Source organism: Gossypium hirsutum, chromosome D10 (assembly GCF_007990345.1).
Source record: "Gossypium hirsutum isolate 1008001.06 chromosome D10, Gossypium_hirsutum_v2.1, whole genome shotgun sequence".
In the NCBI taxonomy this organism is placed as follows: domain Eukaryota; kingdom Viridiplantae; phylum Streptophyta; class Magnoliopsida; order Malvales; family Malvaceae; genus Gossypium; species Gossypium hirsutum.
In genome coordinates, this window is record NC_053446.1 from 54,869,893 (window position 1) to 54,887,937 (window position 18,045).

An 18,045-nucleotide genomic window follows, 5' to 3' on the forward strand; every position below is an offset into this window, starting at 1 on the left:
AAATAACATATTGTTTCTTGCTCTTTTGTTGAGGCTAAGTATAGGTCTATGACTTCCGTCACTTGTGAGCTCAAGTAGCTGAAGGCCTTGCTATTAACCTTAGGTGTTTATCATCCTAAAACTATTCCTTTATTCTGTAATAGTCAATCTGCATTCTATATTGCACAAAATCATGTATTTCACAAGCGTACTTGGTAAATTAGGGATGCAATCCAAGATGGGTTGATTGCACCTTCTTGTGTTCCGACCCCCGTTTAGTTGGTTGACATTTTTACAAAAGCACTTGGTAAATCGTAATTTGAATACCTTCTTAGCAAGTTGAACATTTATGATCTGCATGTTCCAACTTGAGGGGAGTGTTAGGATATTATTATGTGATGTTATCTTTTAGGAATATATTGTATATTATTGTATATCTTTTACGCATATATTAAAGAATTATTATATATTTTTCATATTCCTATGTTATTACTGTTGTATAAATATTACGTATACTCTTAAGGTGTATCAATAAGATTAAAAAGGGTTATCCTATTTTTGTCATCAACCTGCTTCTGCGATAAAGCACTACCTTTGACAGTAAACTCTACCAAGCCTACAAGCATAACAAGTATGAACCCAATAACCAACATGAAGACGATTGGTGGTATCACGGTGAACCAAAGAAAGATAATCAAAGAGAATTTTGTACTATTAATCTAGTTGGACAACCTGGACTAAGTGATGTATAAAGGTTAAATGATAGAGTTTTATCAGTATTCTTGATACTAGCTTTTCTTGTTAGAAAACTAAAGTTTTGAACCTTAACTATTTCAATTCTCTTTCTTTTTTCCTCTATTCTCTCTCTCTCTCTCTCTCTCTCTCTCTTTTGTTCAAACATTTTAAAGAATTAAAAAAATGATAATTTAAAAAATGCATAAAAATTTCAAAAAAATATTAAAATTAGAAAAATTAAGAAATATATATTTACCAAAATTTAAAGATAAAAATGAATTAAAACATAATGAAATCATTCAATTTTTTTTCGTTGAATAGTTTTAAAAAAAATTAGGTTTTCCATAGTTCTCAATTTTTTACCGATTCAAAATGGTTATTTTCGATTATATGTTATCAATTGGGCTATCGATTTTCAATTCAATAGATTTAATTGACTAATCAGTTTTGATTATGAGGACAATATTCAAAAGTGTCTCCTTTGAGAAATAAAGATATTTTTATCAATTCAAAAGTTTTACTAAATTCATATTTTCCTATATTATATATTATAGATTTAACTTAATTTTGTTGTACCCTACACTTGAGTACCTCCTATGCCTCCCATACAGGTGCAACCCTACACTTGACTTCAATGAAATTTTTTGAATAGTTTAGCAGTAAATTTGTAATTTTTTTAATTAAGTGACCAAAACAAAAACGTACTCATAATTTAGTGATTAATGGTGTAGTTTACCTAAAATAAAAAAAATTCTAATATTCTGCCACGTATACTAATAAATTTGACTTTGAGTTATGGAAAAAGACAAAAGTCAATGACGACATCTAGTCGGTGGAGATTTCAACGACAAGGACGAACTCACAAACTTAGCAAAGCTTTGAACATCTCTCCAAACAAAAAAAATGAATATTCTTGTAATTGGAGACTTATTATTAGTTATCATTTTTATATATACCAAAGCCCAGTTGTCATATTCCGAAAATTGGGTTGGAAGAAATTGGTAGTGAAATCTAGAGGGGTCACATTATGATTTTTGAGTTAAGATTTTGCATTTATGCTAAGTAATTTGTTCTGATTAAGTGGTTAGGGGTTGTGCTTGTGTAAGGAAGGTTTTGGGTTTGAATCCTTTTGTTTGTATTTTTGCCAAATTTGTCTAAATCCCTAGTTTTTGGTATTTGGTTCAAGAAATATTTGAGTGCATTTATTAATAAGAATGAATTTATTGGTTTGATGGTAACCTAATTGTTAGTTCTTTTTTTTTTTGCCTTGTGTTCGAGTCCTTGTGTGGGCAAGCGGAAATTGTTTTTGTTTTGAACTATAAGGAAATCGTGAGTGATTATTTGTAGGGACTTACTAGGATGTGGGTGGTTAAGAAATTATACCAAATTGTCTCTCCCACTCTCATGTTCTTTTTTCCCCTCTTCTCTATTTTTCTTCTTTCTTTTATTTTATTTCTTTTCTTCATTTCCATTGGCTTTGCTTGCTGTCATTTCAATTTTCTTCTTTGTACATGTGTAAGATTCTCTCTTCGATCGTAATTCAAAGCGTGGTGTAAGTTTATCAAGCTATTTTTCTGTTATTTTAGCTTTAATTTGTTCTTGAATAAGATTTGAGGTGTTGGTGTTTAGTTTTCATTTCACGTTGTGTTAAGTGTGTTTGTGATTTTGATAAGGCGAAGGGTACAAAAGCTAGAACCCTTCAGCAGAGCAGATACGATTTCAACGTAACCTTTCAGCGGAGTAGATACGATTTCAATGTTGTTTCAGAGAAGTAAGTGTTTGAATTTCGTATTAGGGGCTGGACGTTTGATTTATGGAAGTTATTTTTTGGATGAGTTTTGATGATTAATTAGTGAGGTTTGATGAATGATTGTAGGATTCAGAGTGCGATATTTGCGTGGTTTATCAAAATTATCATCAGGTGTGTGATTTTAACCCGAAACATCATTTAGAACTTGAAAAACTCGAGAAAACTGAGGTTGTTTTGAGACTGTCATTTGTCACATGACCGAGTGGTCGGCCGTGTGGAGCACACGGGTGTGTGCGATTACATGAGAAACTTGGGTAGGCCGTGTGAGGCACACAGACGTATGTGACCACACGGGGTGGTTAGGTAGGCCGTATGGGTGCCATTTTTTGAAAAATTTTCACTTAGGCCCATTTGACCTAGAAATGTGTAATTATATCTTTCATGGGGTCTGTTTGGCTTAAATAAGACCCAAAATGTGACAGTTGTCAATATGTGGCAGTACGTGATGTGGTTAAGGTACGTGAAAAATGTAAGTACGATCTGTGTTCTAGTAACTCTGAAAACGTAATTATGTGTTTGATTACGCATGACATCTTTATATGGAATAAGTGTTAATATAAGAACTAAGATATGATACGATCTGTATAAGTTTTGTGTTGTGCTCTGTAAAATATGTGTTTTGGTATGCATGACATACCACCTATGTGCTATGTACGTAAGTTAATATGAATTTGTATTTGCATTGGGGTGAGTTTTGATATTATGGAGGAAGTGTTTTTTGGCAATATTACTGCAATTTTGGCGATTAAACCGCAATATTTATTCGGCAGCTCAATTGCGTCATTATGAGTGACATGCCACCATGACCCGATGTGATTGGATGGATGAATTCTTGTAGTCCTATTTAGTGTGATTGGTTGGACGGAGTTGATGTGTAGCGGATAGGGGTAGAATTTGTTCTGTTTTGATATGACATTATGATCCGATATATATATAATTTTTGAAATTTATGATTGTCCGAAACGATATATGCTTCTGGATTTGTTATGACATTTTGATATGTTATTCGCATGTGTATATTATGAGTAAGAATCTACTTCGATACCGGTGTCGCACTTGTATATGATTATAAATATATATATCCTGTCGAAACCGTTTTTTGAAAACAAAAAATTTGGTTGTCGACTTTTAAAAATAAAACTGGAGTCGCCACCGATCCTTTATTAAGGTGTGACCGGCCCACCTTAAAAATTATTTTGGTCTACGAATTTTGAGAAAACGAGTCCGGGAGTCAGTTACGCACGAGGAAGAGTTAGCATCCTCGTAACGCCCAAAATCGGTACCAAATTGATCATTTAATGCCTTAGTGTCGAAGGTTAAAAAGATTTTTAAATCAACTCAAATGATGAAATTTAAAAAAGGATAATCAATTGTTCAAGTCATGTAAAGAAATCGAGTCTCAATACGTTAGGGTACAATTCCTCATAATCCCCGAACTTTGAATATCAATTTTATTTTATGTGAAAATCTTCATTTTGAGAAAGTAACAGGCCACACCCAATACGTTAGGGCACAACAAGTTAAATTCTCAAAAATGATTTTTATGCTCATGTATTTTGAATAAAGAATATTCTCGATCATTTAAGATTGACAAAGAAAATTAGAACTCAATACGTTAGGGCTTAATTTCCCTCGAAAATCCCAAACCTCAAATAATGCTTTTATTCAAAAAAAAACCTTTAAATCTAGAAAATAACTTTATGAATAATTAAAACCAAAATATATTTTCAAAAGGGTATGTTAAAATTAATATACAATATGATACAGATACTTTAATTTACCACATACACGAATAAATATTTGCAAATATATATACAAATGCAATATAACAGTAAAGCTGCAAACATATGTACACATATATCTAACATATATACAAGTATACATGCAAATAGAAGGAATGAAATATATCCAATAAATCAAACAGAAAACATGTATTCAAAATAAAATAAAAGAAAAAAATGCATATGCATATATTTACAGAATCAAAGAAATATATATGTATATCTATAAAATATAAAGTATATAAAAATGAAAAAACAATATAACAACGTACAACAAAAATATATGCATGCGTTTATAAAGTTTAAATATATAATATAAAAAAATATGTATATGTATACTATATAAAAGATGCGTATCTAAATATAGAAATAATAATAATTACGGCAATAATAATGTTAATAATAATAACAAAAAAATATATATACAAAAAATAATAATAATGGTAGAGCATAATCACGATAATAACATTTAAAAATAAAATAGCTTAAAAAGAAATGATCCAGATTGAACAAAAGACAGAAAAATGGGGGCAAATTCGAAATAAATAAATAAATGAGACCAACTCGAATGCGCAAGCGACAATGGAGGACCAAAAGGGAAATTATTCCCGTCTCTCAAAACGCTGCGCAGCAACATGGGCCAAATTGAAACAGAAATAAAACTTGCGGAAAAATTTAAAAGAAATCAGAAGATTAATTTAAACACACCGCAAGACTAGGTGGACCGAATGCGAAAATAGACCATTTAAGGTCTGACGCGCGGGCTCCCCCTTCCCCAAACAGCACCATTTCGTCTTTGCTTTTAAATTTTAAAAGAAACAAAATTAAAACTAAAAGAAAGTTTCAGACTCTTTCTTTTTCTGTAGGATTTTTTTAGGGTTCCCTCAACCCTTTGAGCACCGCCGCTCCCCTTTGCGCCAAGGCTCCGATTGCGACGGAGATGGCCATGACTCGGCGGGTTCGGCGTATGGGTAAGTCTTTCCTTCTTTTTCTTTATATTTTAAATGAAAAATAAATATGAAAAATAAATAAGAAAAATAAAAAAATAAAAACACGATTCACCTTCGAAAAAAAATCTTTGAAATCTCAGTATTTCTCTTTATTTTCGTCTGTTTTTACACTCCAAAAAACCCTCTATTTACACAATATAAATGGCCTTTTATAGCCCGAAATCGAAAAATAATCAAATCTAAATGCTATTTTTTTTCTGTTTCTTCTCTCCGTGACTCTTTGAGTCCGTGTTTTTGCAGGTGTTCGTGGAGAGAAACGCGTGCGTGGAGGAGAGATCAGCCCGAGACGTGCGGCGCTTGGACGCTTGCTGAAGGCGTTGGGGGCTGTTGCTGGTGGCTTGCTGCTTAGAGCTAGGTTTTTTTGCTTTTTGTTTTTTTTTTCGCTGTATTGGGCTTGTTTAATGCTTTGGGCCCGGGCATATTTGGGTTTGTACATATCCGATTCTGTATGTGAGTATATGTCAAATCTATAACTGAAAACGTGTCCATTATTTATGTATATCTGTTTGTGGGTCGGGTCACACGCAGGGGCTTCTAGCTCACTTGTTTGTTTAATTCGTTTTAGGTGTACTTCCTACTTAGGACTTGGCGACAACTTCAAAGCCCGGTTCACACAATTTGGTATAAGTTGATTTGTTTTTGTTTTTTTTTAAATTTCGGACATTATGGTCTTTCGGATTTTAATTTGTTTTGGAACGTTAAATTTTTAGTTTTGGTATTTGTTTTCGTGGACGTTTTATTTAAAACTTGTAAACGCACCCAAGACAACATAACTAATGGATCTTATGATTTTAAGAGGTAAGAATTTTAAAAGTATTTTTCTGCTACAAGGTTTTGAAATTAATTACGACTTTTTACAATTCAATTGGTTAAACTTTGGGGATTATTTTTATAAAATTAATAAAACAAGATTTTCGTTTAAGTCCTTAAACGCAATCTTGAGAACTTGTGTTTTCGATAATTAAATAACTTTATTACTATGGAGTTAAAATTAAGTTTTTTTTCTTTGAGTAAGTTAATTGACTATGTTTTTACGAGCGCTGTAATCTCTATAATCTGCCCTTAACGTTTAGGTCAGGTTTAGGGTGTTACACCAATAGTTTAGGACATAGAAGATCGAAGAAGAAAAGGAAAATGGATTCAAAGATAATTGTTTCCATCATTTATTTCTTCTTTTATTTTCTTACAATCTTTCATGAAGCCGCTGGTATAATAATTTCTTTTAATTCCTTTAATTTCTATTTTTTTGTTAATAATATTTTGTTACTCTTTAGACTTCTCTGTCTCTGTCTCTGTCATCTGCGCCTGGACCTAGTAAGGGCGGATGTTGGCTTCAATTATTAATTTGTCATAATCAGAGCTTAACGGCATGCGTCGATCTTTCTTCAACCGGTTTATTCAAAACTTAGACCCAAAAAAAACTGATTTTATCTCAAAATTATATTACGGTTTTTATCTACATTTAAAGAAACTATATTCCCAAAGATAATTCTCCAAGTTATCATGCATTTAGGACCAATGAACTGGAAGCAATGAATTTTACCATTATTGAGTTTTTCACCCTATAAATATTATACAATTTATCACACCTGAAAATTATATATTTTAAAAATATATGTATTTAAAGGTAACCTTCAACAAATAATGAATCGTATAGTTTAAAATTATTAAATATGTACGATATTAAAATAAAAATTAGATTAAATTATAAGTAAAACGAAATCTAAACATATAAATACATCAAATTAACAATACTAAATACACTACAATTCTTTATCATGATGTGAGTTAGTGTCGAGTTAACTTGTGACTCTAACTCGATTAACAATATTATGAATATAGATATACAATTCATGGAGGTAATAAAGTGTTCATAAATAAATTAAAGTAAAACTTTTGTTGAGTCGTAAATTTAAAATTTTTACTAATGTAATTTGACATGGTTGAAATCCCACCATAGGTTTTTTATTTTATTTTATTTTATTTTAAATTAAAAAAGATTAAGTACCCTCAAATAATATAACACATTTAAATATGGAGAGTTATTTTTATAATTTCCTAATCCAGTTGATGTCTGATTAACTCGTGATACCTACTTGGTCAAGGATTTTATTAATAGTATAGATATAAACTGGCTGACTAAATTGGTGTCACGGGTCAATACAACCAAATTCATATAAAGAACCCTTGCCACTCCACTAATAGTCATTTGTTAATATATTTTTATAAATCTATTTTTTTAATATAAAATATTTTTATTCACCCACATCGTGAATATGATAAAATCTAATATATATAATTTGAATGCAAGTTTGGATACGAGATTTTTAAATTTCTAGAGGTTTTTATAATGTTAGTATTTCTAATTATTTTGTTTGGTTAAATAATGATATTAAAAATAAATAATATAAAAATATGAAATATAGATATATTAGATTTATAAAAATATAAAAATATTTTAATAACATAAAATATGTATTCAAATTAAATAAAAGTCATAAAAACCACATCTTTGTGTGGAATTTGAGTTACTCAAGATTTCTTTTCAAAATTCTTAAAAATTTTAAAATTCTAGTAATATAGAAATGAAAATCTTTCTTCATATTCTTCATCCAAACACATTATAAAATTTTTAAAATTGACACATGTCAATCACATCCACAATGCCCTATATAATTTGAATGTCCCAACGCATTTAACTTTTTATTTCTTTTAAGTTTGCCTTGCTTTTTCTTTTTTCTCTATTACAAATTTTAGTTTTGACCTCTATATAATATTGAAATTTGATATTTAAGTCATATATTTTAATTTTTGATATAATATGGTCTTTTACTTTTAAATGTCATTATTTAGTCTAAATAGTTAATATTATTAGTACTTTTGATTAAAATGTTAATGTCAATTCATCTTAAGAACACTATTTTAAGTTTTAAAAAATCATTCATGATAAGTTCGAGCAGTCGTTTTTAATAATAATAAAAATCCGCATCAGTATTTTAATTGTTATATTAGTGAAATTAACAAAAGAATTTTAACCGTGGTAACAACTTGACTTGAATTTTTAAATTAAAAAAGTAGAGTGACCAAATTCCTAAAAATAAAAATAGAATTAAATTCCAAATGTACGAAATATATAAAGACTTGGAGTATAATTTAATTTTAAATTCTTTACTCTATAATTTGACCAAAGCAAATAATTAACCCAAAGCAAAGCTTGATATGAAATCAATCATAACTGATGAATTTGCCAATGGGATTGAAATTTCTTCTGCTTCGCTCAATGAAGTCGTGAGGAACATTTCTTTTTCTGTATATGCAAATTTCATAGTGGAAAACATCAAAAGAAAATTTGTCATTTCCCTGTATGTAGATTCAAAGCAATTGTTACTCTATGTGGAGAATGAAGGTGAGGTCTCCTGGGAAGTTACTGTCTCAAACGTGCAACATATCATCCAGGAGTTTTTATTACCAGCACGTCAAACCAAAAAGGTTTAGTTTCAAATTCTCCCTGGTTGATTTTGGTTTAGGTTAATATCTCAGCCGAAGTTGGTGGAAATTCACCCATACAAATAGATTCTGGAAATTTTGGATGCGAAATTCACACAGTATCATCAGGAACTGGTGTAGGAATCTGGAGGACGAATATAACCCCCCCCTCAATGGAGCCTACATACTGTTCCTAACAGGTCTCATCATCGCTGCAAGCAGGGTGATAGAAACCCATATCAAGAGTTGGAAAACAGGCAACCTGATTCACCTTCAGCTATCGGACATCGGATGGTGAATGGATCAGTATTTGACTTCCCGGACTCCAAAAAGAGGTACAACAAAGTAGTTGTAGAACGAAAGTTCGACATAAGTACGACCATTTTTAGCGTTCCTTGTGTAACACTTCATGTCAACAGTCTTGAATAAAAGATTATTTTTTTCAAACTTTCTGATCTGATCATATTTTGAGACTGCAGCTTTTGATAGAAAGTTCAAGAACAAGAATTGGGGTCTATAAGAAAATTATAAGGTGGGGACATAAAAGAAAACCACTTGTGTGATTGAGGATGTCAAGCAATAAACAGAGACCATAAACATCTCTTATTCCTCTTTACACAATATGTCCACTGTGAAACATAATTTGAAAATTTTAGGGGGGGAGGGGGGCGGGGGAAGTTTTGTGGATGAAAGAAAACCACTAAGATTAAGATACAATCATGCTTCACGGTTAGGTAGCCTCTATTCAATCCCAACTATCATTACATACAAGGTTAAATTCCCTTCCCTGCAATGAGTGGCTTAGGTGGGGTCAATGACCTAATTTCAGGTGCAGAACTGGGAAACAGTATATTCAGCTTGTGCATGAGGATGTCAGCTCTTGATGGAATCTCATTCAAAAGAAACTGCTGAACAATCGGTTTTTTGAACCACTCCATAACAGAGTCTCCGGTGGCCCTTAAAACCACCTTACTAACTTCAAATGGGGATTCTACAGAGCTCAGCATCTGTGCAACCACGATCTTCAGAGTGGGTCCTGTAACCAATTTGATACGCCTCGGTACCACTCCATAATACAACATTCTTTTCCTAAATCTATGGAGGGTGTGCACAACAGCTATAAGAGCAGCTCCCACCGACAAATTTCTAACGTCAAGTGACCAAGCAATATGCTGATCGAAAACTATTGCCTTCGGGAAAAGCTTATTCTCGTAGGCAACCTTCCAAACACAGCGAGCTCTGTTTATCTGCCCCATCAGAACAAGATAGTTTAGGAGAACATTGACAAAGTACCTCGCAGCCCCTTCTTCCAACTCGTAATCAATACCTTGAAAAAACTCCCTCACAAACGATAAAACTGGCTGTTTTCTCTGTTCTGGGCCAGTAAGTAGTCCACACATAAAGGCATGAGCTTTGTGTTTTGTTGCACCAAGAATTGCCATCAAATGCCTCTCATTGTGTTCCTCCTGGCATCGTACCAAATAGGCAAGAATTGATGTGTAAAGAATCAGATCCACCTTCGCAGCAGAGTTCACATAGTTTTCAAGGAGAGGCTTTGCTGACTCATATAAACCATTCTTCATGCATGATTCAAATAACTGCCTAACTATGAAATTATTTGTTCTAATCCCCGATGAACCCATGAAACTTAACCACCTCAAGGCGAGCTCAATGGAACCATCTTTAACATAAACCATTAGAACATCACTAGCACTAACATCAATAGAATATCCCATGGACTTCATTTCAAGTAAGATTTTTGCTGCGACATCCACAAGTTTCTTATTAGCCAAGAGGGTCAAAAGAGCTGTATACGTGCTCAATCCGGGCCTTAAACCTGCATTTATCATTGAGTTATAGAGCTTCATCGCAGAATCTACCTGTCCAGAGGCTGCATGCATTTCTAAGAGACATGAGTACGTCGACGGAGTGGGCAGAAACCCAGCTTTCTCCATTTCTTTAAATATTGATGTTGCAAGATCAAGCTTTCCTGATTTTGCATGGGACTCAATGATCATCGTGTATAAGCCAAAATTCGGCCTAAAACCAGCTGCCTTCATTTCCTCCCAAAGCCGAAGTGCAGTATCTAGCTTCCCAGCCTTTGCGTAGGAGTCGATCAATGAAACAAACATAGTAGCAGATGGCCGAAGCCCAGAGCCCAGCATTTCCATGTAGATTTTCATTGATGTATCCAGTCTCCCAGCTTTCCCCATTGAATCAACAAGTGATGCAAAGATACTAAAGCCTGGCTGAAACTTCCTTTCTTTCATCTCTTGAAAGAGCTTAGAAGCTGCATCAAGCCGGCCTGATTTTGCCAAGCTAGGTATCATCAACTCATATGTAGACCCATCCAACAAACATCCTGCCGCTTGCATGCTCTCATATATCTCAAATGCCTTGTAAGGCAAACTTTTATTCAAAAACAACATCATAAGGTCATTGTACGTTTGAGTGTCAATTTTAAAACCATAATCCTGAGCCTTCTTGAAACAACAAAACGATACCTCCAATTTCTCAGCTTTAGCCAAAAACTGAATCACCCGATTGTATGCACTAAATAATGAAACCTCGTTACCACTCGACTCTTGGACCAACTCCTCAAACAATGATTGAATCGCATCAAAGTCTCTACTTTGATTTAACCCATCAAACAACATGTCATAACACTCATCACTCGGGGCATACCAAGATTGTCGCTTAGCCCATCTAAACAAACTCAATGATGCATCGCTATCTTTGATAACCTTCAAGGCCTGAATTATATGAGTCATATTAGGCATAAACTGTAGTTTATCCAATTGGGTCTCTAATTCTGGTCCCCATTTCCACCTCTTAACAACCTCAACAATCTTAGCAACTGCAGAGGCATTCAAAAATGGTTTCTTTAACCCACCCACCATAACATGATCGTCAAGCCCCGGCTCGACTGACCGGATACCTTTACCAGAGTATATAACACTCCCCGACTCATCTAAGTACTCTATATCCTCAGTCCACTCACCAGAACAGTAACTTCTTACAATTCTAGGGTTTCCAATAAAATTGGGGTTTTTATAAAGAGTATGGAAGGGGGAAATTTGATTGATACCCATTGAAGAGTTAAAGAAACTAAAGCTATTGGAGCACTTAGTGAGTGCATTTCTGCTAGAATTCAGGTCCGTTGAAGAACTAGCGAAAGAGTTAGGGTTTAGTTTGAGAATGAAGCAGAGATTTCTAGGGAAAAGTTTACGATTCAAGGTATGAAGCATTGAAATAACTAGGAGGAAAATGCTAGGGTTTGGTAGATGTAGAAATGCTTACCAGACGATCTTCTCTTGTGTTGGTAATCTCTCCAAGGGAGGCCAAAACCTTAAACCCTACTGAATTGGCAATGGAGGAACCTTTACTGTAATTTGACGTGGCAAATAGCCAAATTACTCATTTTTTGAGGGAAAATTCCATTTTTAGTCACCCAACTATTATTAAGTTTCTATTTTGGTCGCCCAACTATAAAAAATTACAAAATGGTCACTCAACTATTTGACTGTTTTTTTTTGTCACCAACCATTAAATGATTTATAGAAAGATAGCATGACAACTATTAAAATTGGCATAAATATTTACATATTGTCTCAATTTAGTCTTAATTTTTAAAAATTTAGCTCTTAATGTTTACATATTATCTAATTCTATCCTATATTTTATATGAAAATATAATTCAAAACGCAATGTGTAAATTAGAAATAAAACAAAAATATTTTATAAAAAAATATATTTTTATTAAACTAGATAACTTTCAAATACATTGCTTTTCTTATACTTCAAATAGTTGAGAACTTAATATCTTTCAATGCCAATTAACTCATTTTTTTGTTAGCTTGGGTAAACTTAAAACTTTTTTAAAGTTGTTAGAATTAAAATTAGGTTAGGAATTGAATTGGCTATCTTGTAACTTTTGGGTCATTTTATTATTTTCTTGTTATTTTTCATTTTTTTAAGCCAAATGCACGGACAACATTGTAAAGAGATGAGGTGGCAGCACTATTATAGCTCCTATTTACCAACAAAACTCGTTGTTTGATGTCAGATCTAGTGATCGATAATGCAAGTTCATTTTCATGGCACTGTTTGAATTTTCGGGTCCCCTAGTCAATCAACTTATCCACTCCCTGAACTTGATTATACTTATTGTAGCTTTAACTCTGAAATTTGATGATTTCAAAGGTACTTTCATTTTCCTTTCAATACTGGGTTAAATGTTTGAAGATTAAAGTTATCGTTATGCCAATTTTAAAAATTAACATGTCATTTTTCAATTAATCATTTACAGCTAATGATAAAAAATTCAAATAGTTGGGTCACCAGCTGTTTCACTGAAAACAACAAAAAATGATTTTTGAAAAATAAATCGATTTTTTAGAAAAAAAATTATTATTTTTCGGTGTTTAGATAATTCTTGTAAAATATTTTCGTTGTTCGATAAATTTTCCTGAAATCATTTTTCGAAAATTAGTTTCACTAAAACAAACACAATATTAAATTTAAAAAATTCATATTTTAATCTAGAAAACTAACATTAATTCAAAAATGCTCTTTTCCATAATCTTTTCTAATAGAACTCATACATAGCAAGTATTAGTTTTTAATAGAACTCATACATAGTATAACATGTATTAGTTTTAATAAATATTTAACAGTTAATTGTTGTGAGAATAACCACATAATTTCGAAGGATCACAAGGCCTTAACAATTGACATGCACTGGTTAGACCTGATCATGATACATTTCACTTGACTCGGCTCGAAGTTCCTCTTGAAAAGTAGAAGGGTTTTGGCTCGAAGTTCTGTCTAAAAAGTTAGAGTGTTTGAGCAAAAATATAAGTTCGAAAAATGGGTTTGAAAAAAAAATCTTGTTTAGAAAATGATTCGAGCCTCATGTAAGATTTTTTTGCCCGGGCTCCGCTCGACCTGAATTTGCAAAAGAAGAAAATTACTACTTTTTGTCTCTATTTTGCTATCATTTCACTATTTTATTGCTACTGTTTTGTTATTATTGTTTGGATATTATATAATTATTATTTTATTTTTAATTTTGCTACTATTGTTAGAGGCATGTGCTTGTTAAGTTGCACTTATCTTAGTATTATTTAAGTATAATGTCTTTTTATTTATTTATTTTCAATTTGTTGAGAAACATTTATTTTAAAATTTTTAGTTTATTATATGTATTATATTTTTTTAAAATTTATTTTTTATATAAAAAATATAAAAAAATTTAATACGGACGAGCTTGGCCAGGCTAAATTAAGCTCGAGTTTTAATTTTTTATTCGAACTGGACTTGGACAAAAATTTAAACTCATTTTTAGACCAAACCCGGACCTATAAATAGACCTAAAATTTTACTACGACCCGACTCGATCCATGATCACTTTTAGTACTTGGCATGACTTGGCATGACTTGGCATTACACACCAAAGCCTATATAAAAATGAACTATACCAAACGTAACAAAAGTACACCAAACAAAAAGGCATACTCTAATTTAGACTATTAAAATTTACAACGTTAGTACCACGAAAAAGATGGACAATAAGCCAATTAAAAACATTAATTCCCGTTACTTTAAGTCATACCCTAAAAGAACAAGCAAATTCCAAAGATAATAATTACAGTGGAATATTTTCAAATATTTATAGTGATTCAATAATTATAAATAAATGAGTATAATTAATTAAAAATTAATTCTTTTAATTATTAATTAAGAGTCATATCATTTAATCTTTAACAAAATTATAACTATTCAAACAATATTATTTGAATAGTTATTATATTAAATGAATAATTATATGTCTTCTTAAAGATATTATTCAGAAAAGACACCTATTGAAATATATCTCTACAAAGAAATATGAAAATTCCTATAAATAGTAATGAGATTTCATTTGAAAATCTTACCAAGAAGTTCTAAAGTTCTTTCTATCGTTCCTCATTTTTTAAAATTATTAGACTGTTTTATAAAGAATTATTGCATAAATTCTTTGTAGAAATTGATTTTCTTGTTATAAATTGCCCAATGCTTAGTGGACTATTCTCGTCAATGCAAAACGCAAATAGTCATCGGCTTTATTGTATCCTCGATGTTAATTTGCTTGAAATTTTTTTGCACACAGAATATAGGTGGAGGCGAATATAACCTTAAATATAGTAGTTTAATATACGCTTTGGAGTCTTGTCCTATTTCTTCATTTTCTGTTCAAGTTCCGTTCGTATATTTGAAAATTTCCGGAGCTTTGTACGACAACTTTTGCAAGTGTGTTTGCTAGTCTATTCGCTTCCCTGAACTTATTGACGAAGCCTTAAAAATCTTTGATATGCTAAGAAAGAGATAAGAGCAAGTCAATGATTACCAAGATCAAGGCCGACATCGAACAAGAAACACAATACTAACACATTGAACAAGAGCATATGCTCCTTTATGGGTTAATTTATACTATTAATTTCCTTATCCCATTTATGGGATCATGGTTATGGCCTCGTCTTGATGGATTAATTTTTTCCAGTGAGTTAACTAAGTTTGTAAACAGGGGAATCCAACTTAAGATATATATAGATAATAAATGCAAAAACTTGACAGCAAAATATTATAAACAGGCCTCACCTGAAACTTTTTAACAACACATTTTCATGCATGCTGTGGTCCCTGCTCCTTTTATTGTCTATCCATGGATGATTAAAATTGCACTTTCCAAAAAGAAAAACAAATTGTCAACTCATATTCATCAATTATGTCACCATCTATTTTAAGACATTAACCTTGAATTGATTATTAAAAGGATATTGATTGTAGGCACTTAGTTAATAGCAAAAATGTAAATTAAGATGAAGCGAAAGGGTAGAATCATGCTCAATAATTGGTAGAGATATACTCACATTGAAAAAACAGGAATACAGTATAGTGAATTAAATGAAACAAATACAATATATAGTTATCAATAATTACTGGCATCAAAATTTGCATCACTTATTACCTTCAAGAGAGGCATTACTAACACCCATCAAAACTACATCCTTTTCTAGTTTTATCTGCCAGCCATTAATCTTCTCCTTCAAGGCTACATTGCCAAATTCTAATGACCCAAACTAAATCCTGAAATTCAAAGGCCATCAGCAAAAACTCAGTCCGGTACTAACATCGAAAATTAGAAATCTCAAAATTTAAACACCAAACCACATACCATAAAGACAAAATCAAAGCCCCTAATTAACAACTCCAATCAATAGCCTAAAAGAAATCATCAATACCTTAGTAAAACTGACTACAAATCATTGCTAAAAATATATTAGAAATCTACTTTCTTGCCACAAGTGACCAAAATTTCAAAACAACAAACAATTGCATCTTAAGAACACCACTCAAAAAACATATTACCTTAACTAAACCTAATATTAAATAAAGTCATAGAAGACTTTTTGTTGACACATATGAAGGCAAGGTTCACTCTGTGGTTGTTTCTGAGGTTGAAATAGTGTTCAGACATTGTTTCATTGTCATACTTGCCCTTTTAAAGAGTTGGTAGATTTTAGAAAAAGAAAAGCATTGGACTATTTATTTTAGTGAAGTCACTTTCTACAATTGAAGACTTTGAATTACACTGGGACTCTTATGAGAGTTTTATCTTATGCTAACTTTTAGTCTTACTCTGTAGAAAAGTGATTAGATTAAAGCTATTATGCAAAGAAATTTTAAGTAGTATATAAACTTAAGTTTTGCCTAGGTTAAGTAACTAACCGAGAGATTTAGCGTTTGATAGAGCACAAATTTGTTTGAGTTAGGAACATGATTGTGAGCATTATTTTTTTAAGCAATCAAGAGAGTTGTAACACCCTATACTGGGCCTGGTCGCCAAGCCCGAGTACGGGATGCCACACCACCGTCTCGTCTTATGTACAGTGAATAGGAAACTAGATGCAATCAACACGATCATCTTTTATTAACCGAATAAGTTTTAAGTCGTCCAAATAATTAAATATCATTATTGCATGCAAATCATTCGTTAAATAATCATACGTTCAGTCAAAACTATGCTTAGGGGCTAATTAGCAAAATTCCATAAAAGTGTCCGTAGGTATCGATACTGATATCCAGGTATCGATATTTCCTTTGAGTGAGATCAATACCACTTGGAAAAATATACCAAATGAGCATACTGTTTCACGATGAAAACCTCATTGCCGGAAATTATCGGTACCGCCGAATCAAGTATCAATATTTCTTCTCCGAGTATCGATACTCGAGCAAAGGTATTGAAACCAAATCTCTATTTTGTTTCTTGTACATTTTAATTCACATAGGTATCGATTTTTCAAGCCCAATATCAATACCTCTGCTACTGGAGCTAAAAATGCAGTATAGTGGAGCAAATAATTCATCTCCAATAGTTCCTAATCAACATGCATCAACTACTAATTTTAATAACCAATCGTACAACATAAGCAATAGTAGAAAATACCAAAAATGAGTCCGAACAACTATCAACATGCCAGCTTCAACGTCTACAATCCTAAGCAGTAGTAATAACATAATATCCTTAGAAACCAAGTCAATTGTTTAGAAATCAACGTAACTATAACTATCCTACCACATTGCACGTTTTCGCAAAAACAAATAAAAATAATGAAGCACCTACGAAGAATAACTAGACTTCCTTCGATCACTCCCTTGGAAACCACACTGCCCACGCCATGATGTCACTAATCTACATAGGTTAAAATGAGGGGGTGAGCTTTAACAAGCTCAATGAATGTAAGAATTTCTACAACGCAAACATGTCATTATGCAACACAACCAATTATTTACTCACAAGTACCACATTCTTAAGTCTACCATCAAATAGTATTAAATCATGCTTAGTCTAAAAAGGTCATTCTCATAACACATATACATATTCATTCAAGCATAGAACATATACCGCACAATTATATAAAATACGATAAGATGACACTTGGATTATGAAACATGTAGTGAGCTCTATCATCACACATTGGATACATAGATCTCCCTACACCACATAGACTCGTAGAGTCAAACATGTCCCCAAAAGTGAAGCATATAGCTAGCACTATTCTTATTTCCCATCATATGTCCCGTTGAATGGAGTTTAGCTCACATTCCCTTATCCCTCCAAACATGTCCCAAGGCCTTAACGCCCAAAACCTCTATACATATAAGTGAATACTCGCAATCCTATGGCATGCCAACTATA

General features: G+C 32.2%; 1 protein-coding gene across 1 annotated transcript; it reads right to left on the minus strand.

The window, feature by feature from the left end:
• Window positions 1-9,308: 9,308 nt before the first annotated feature.
• On the minus strand, window positions 9,309-12,181 carry LOC107916290 (pentatricopeptide repeat-containing protein At1g79490, mitochondrial). Its single transcript, XM_016845476.2, has one exon. It carries the CDS (start codon window positions 12,047-12,049, stop codon window positions 9,575-9,577), a length of 2,475 nt encoding a protein of 824 aa, XP_016700965.2. The 5' UTR covers window positions 12,050-12,181; the 3' UTR covers window positions 9,309-9,574.
• Window positions 12,182-18,045: the final 5,864 nt, after the last annotated feature.

Excerpts from the sequence above, each read along its gene's own strand:
- LOC107916290 (XM_016845476.2), bottom strand. The coding sequence starts at position 12,049 with ATGCTTCATACCTTGAATCGTAAACTTTTCCCTAGAAATCTCTGCTTC.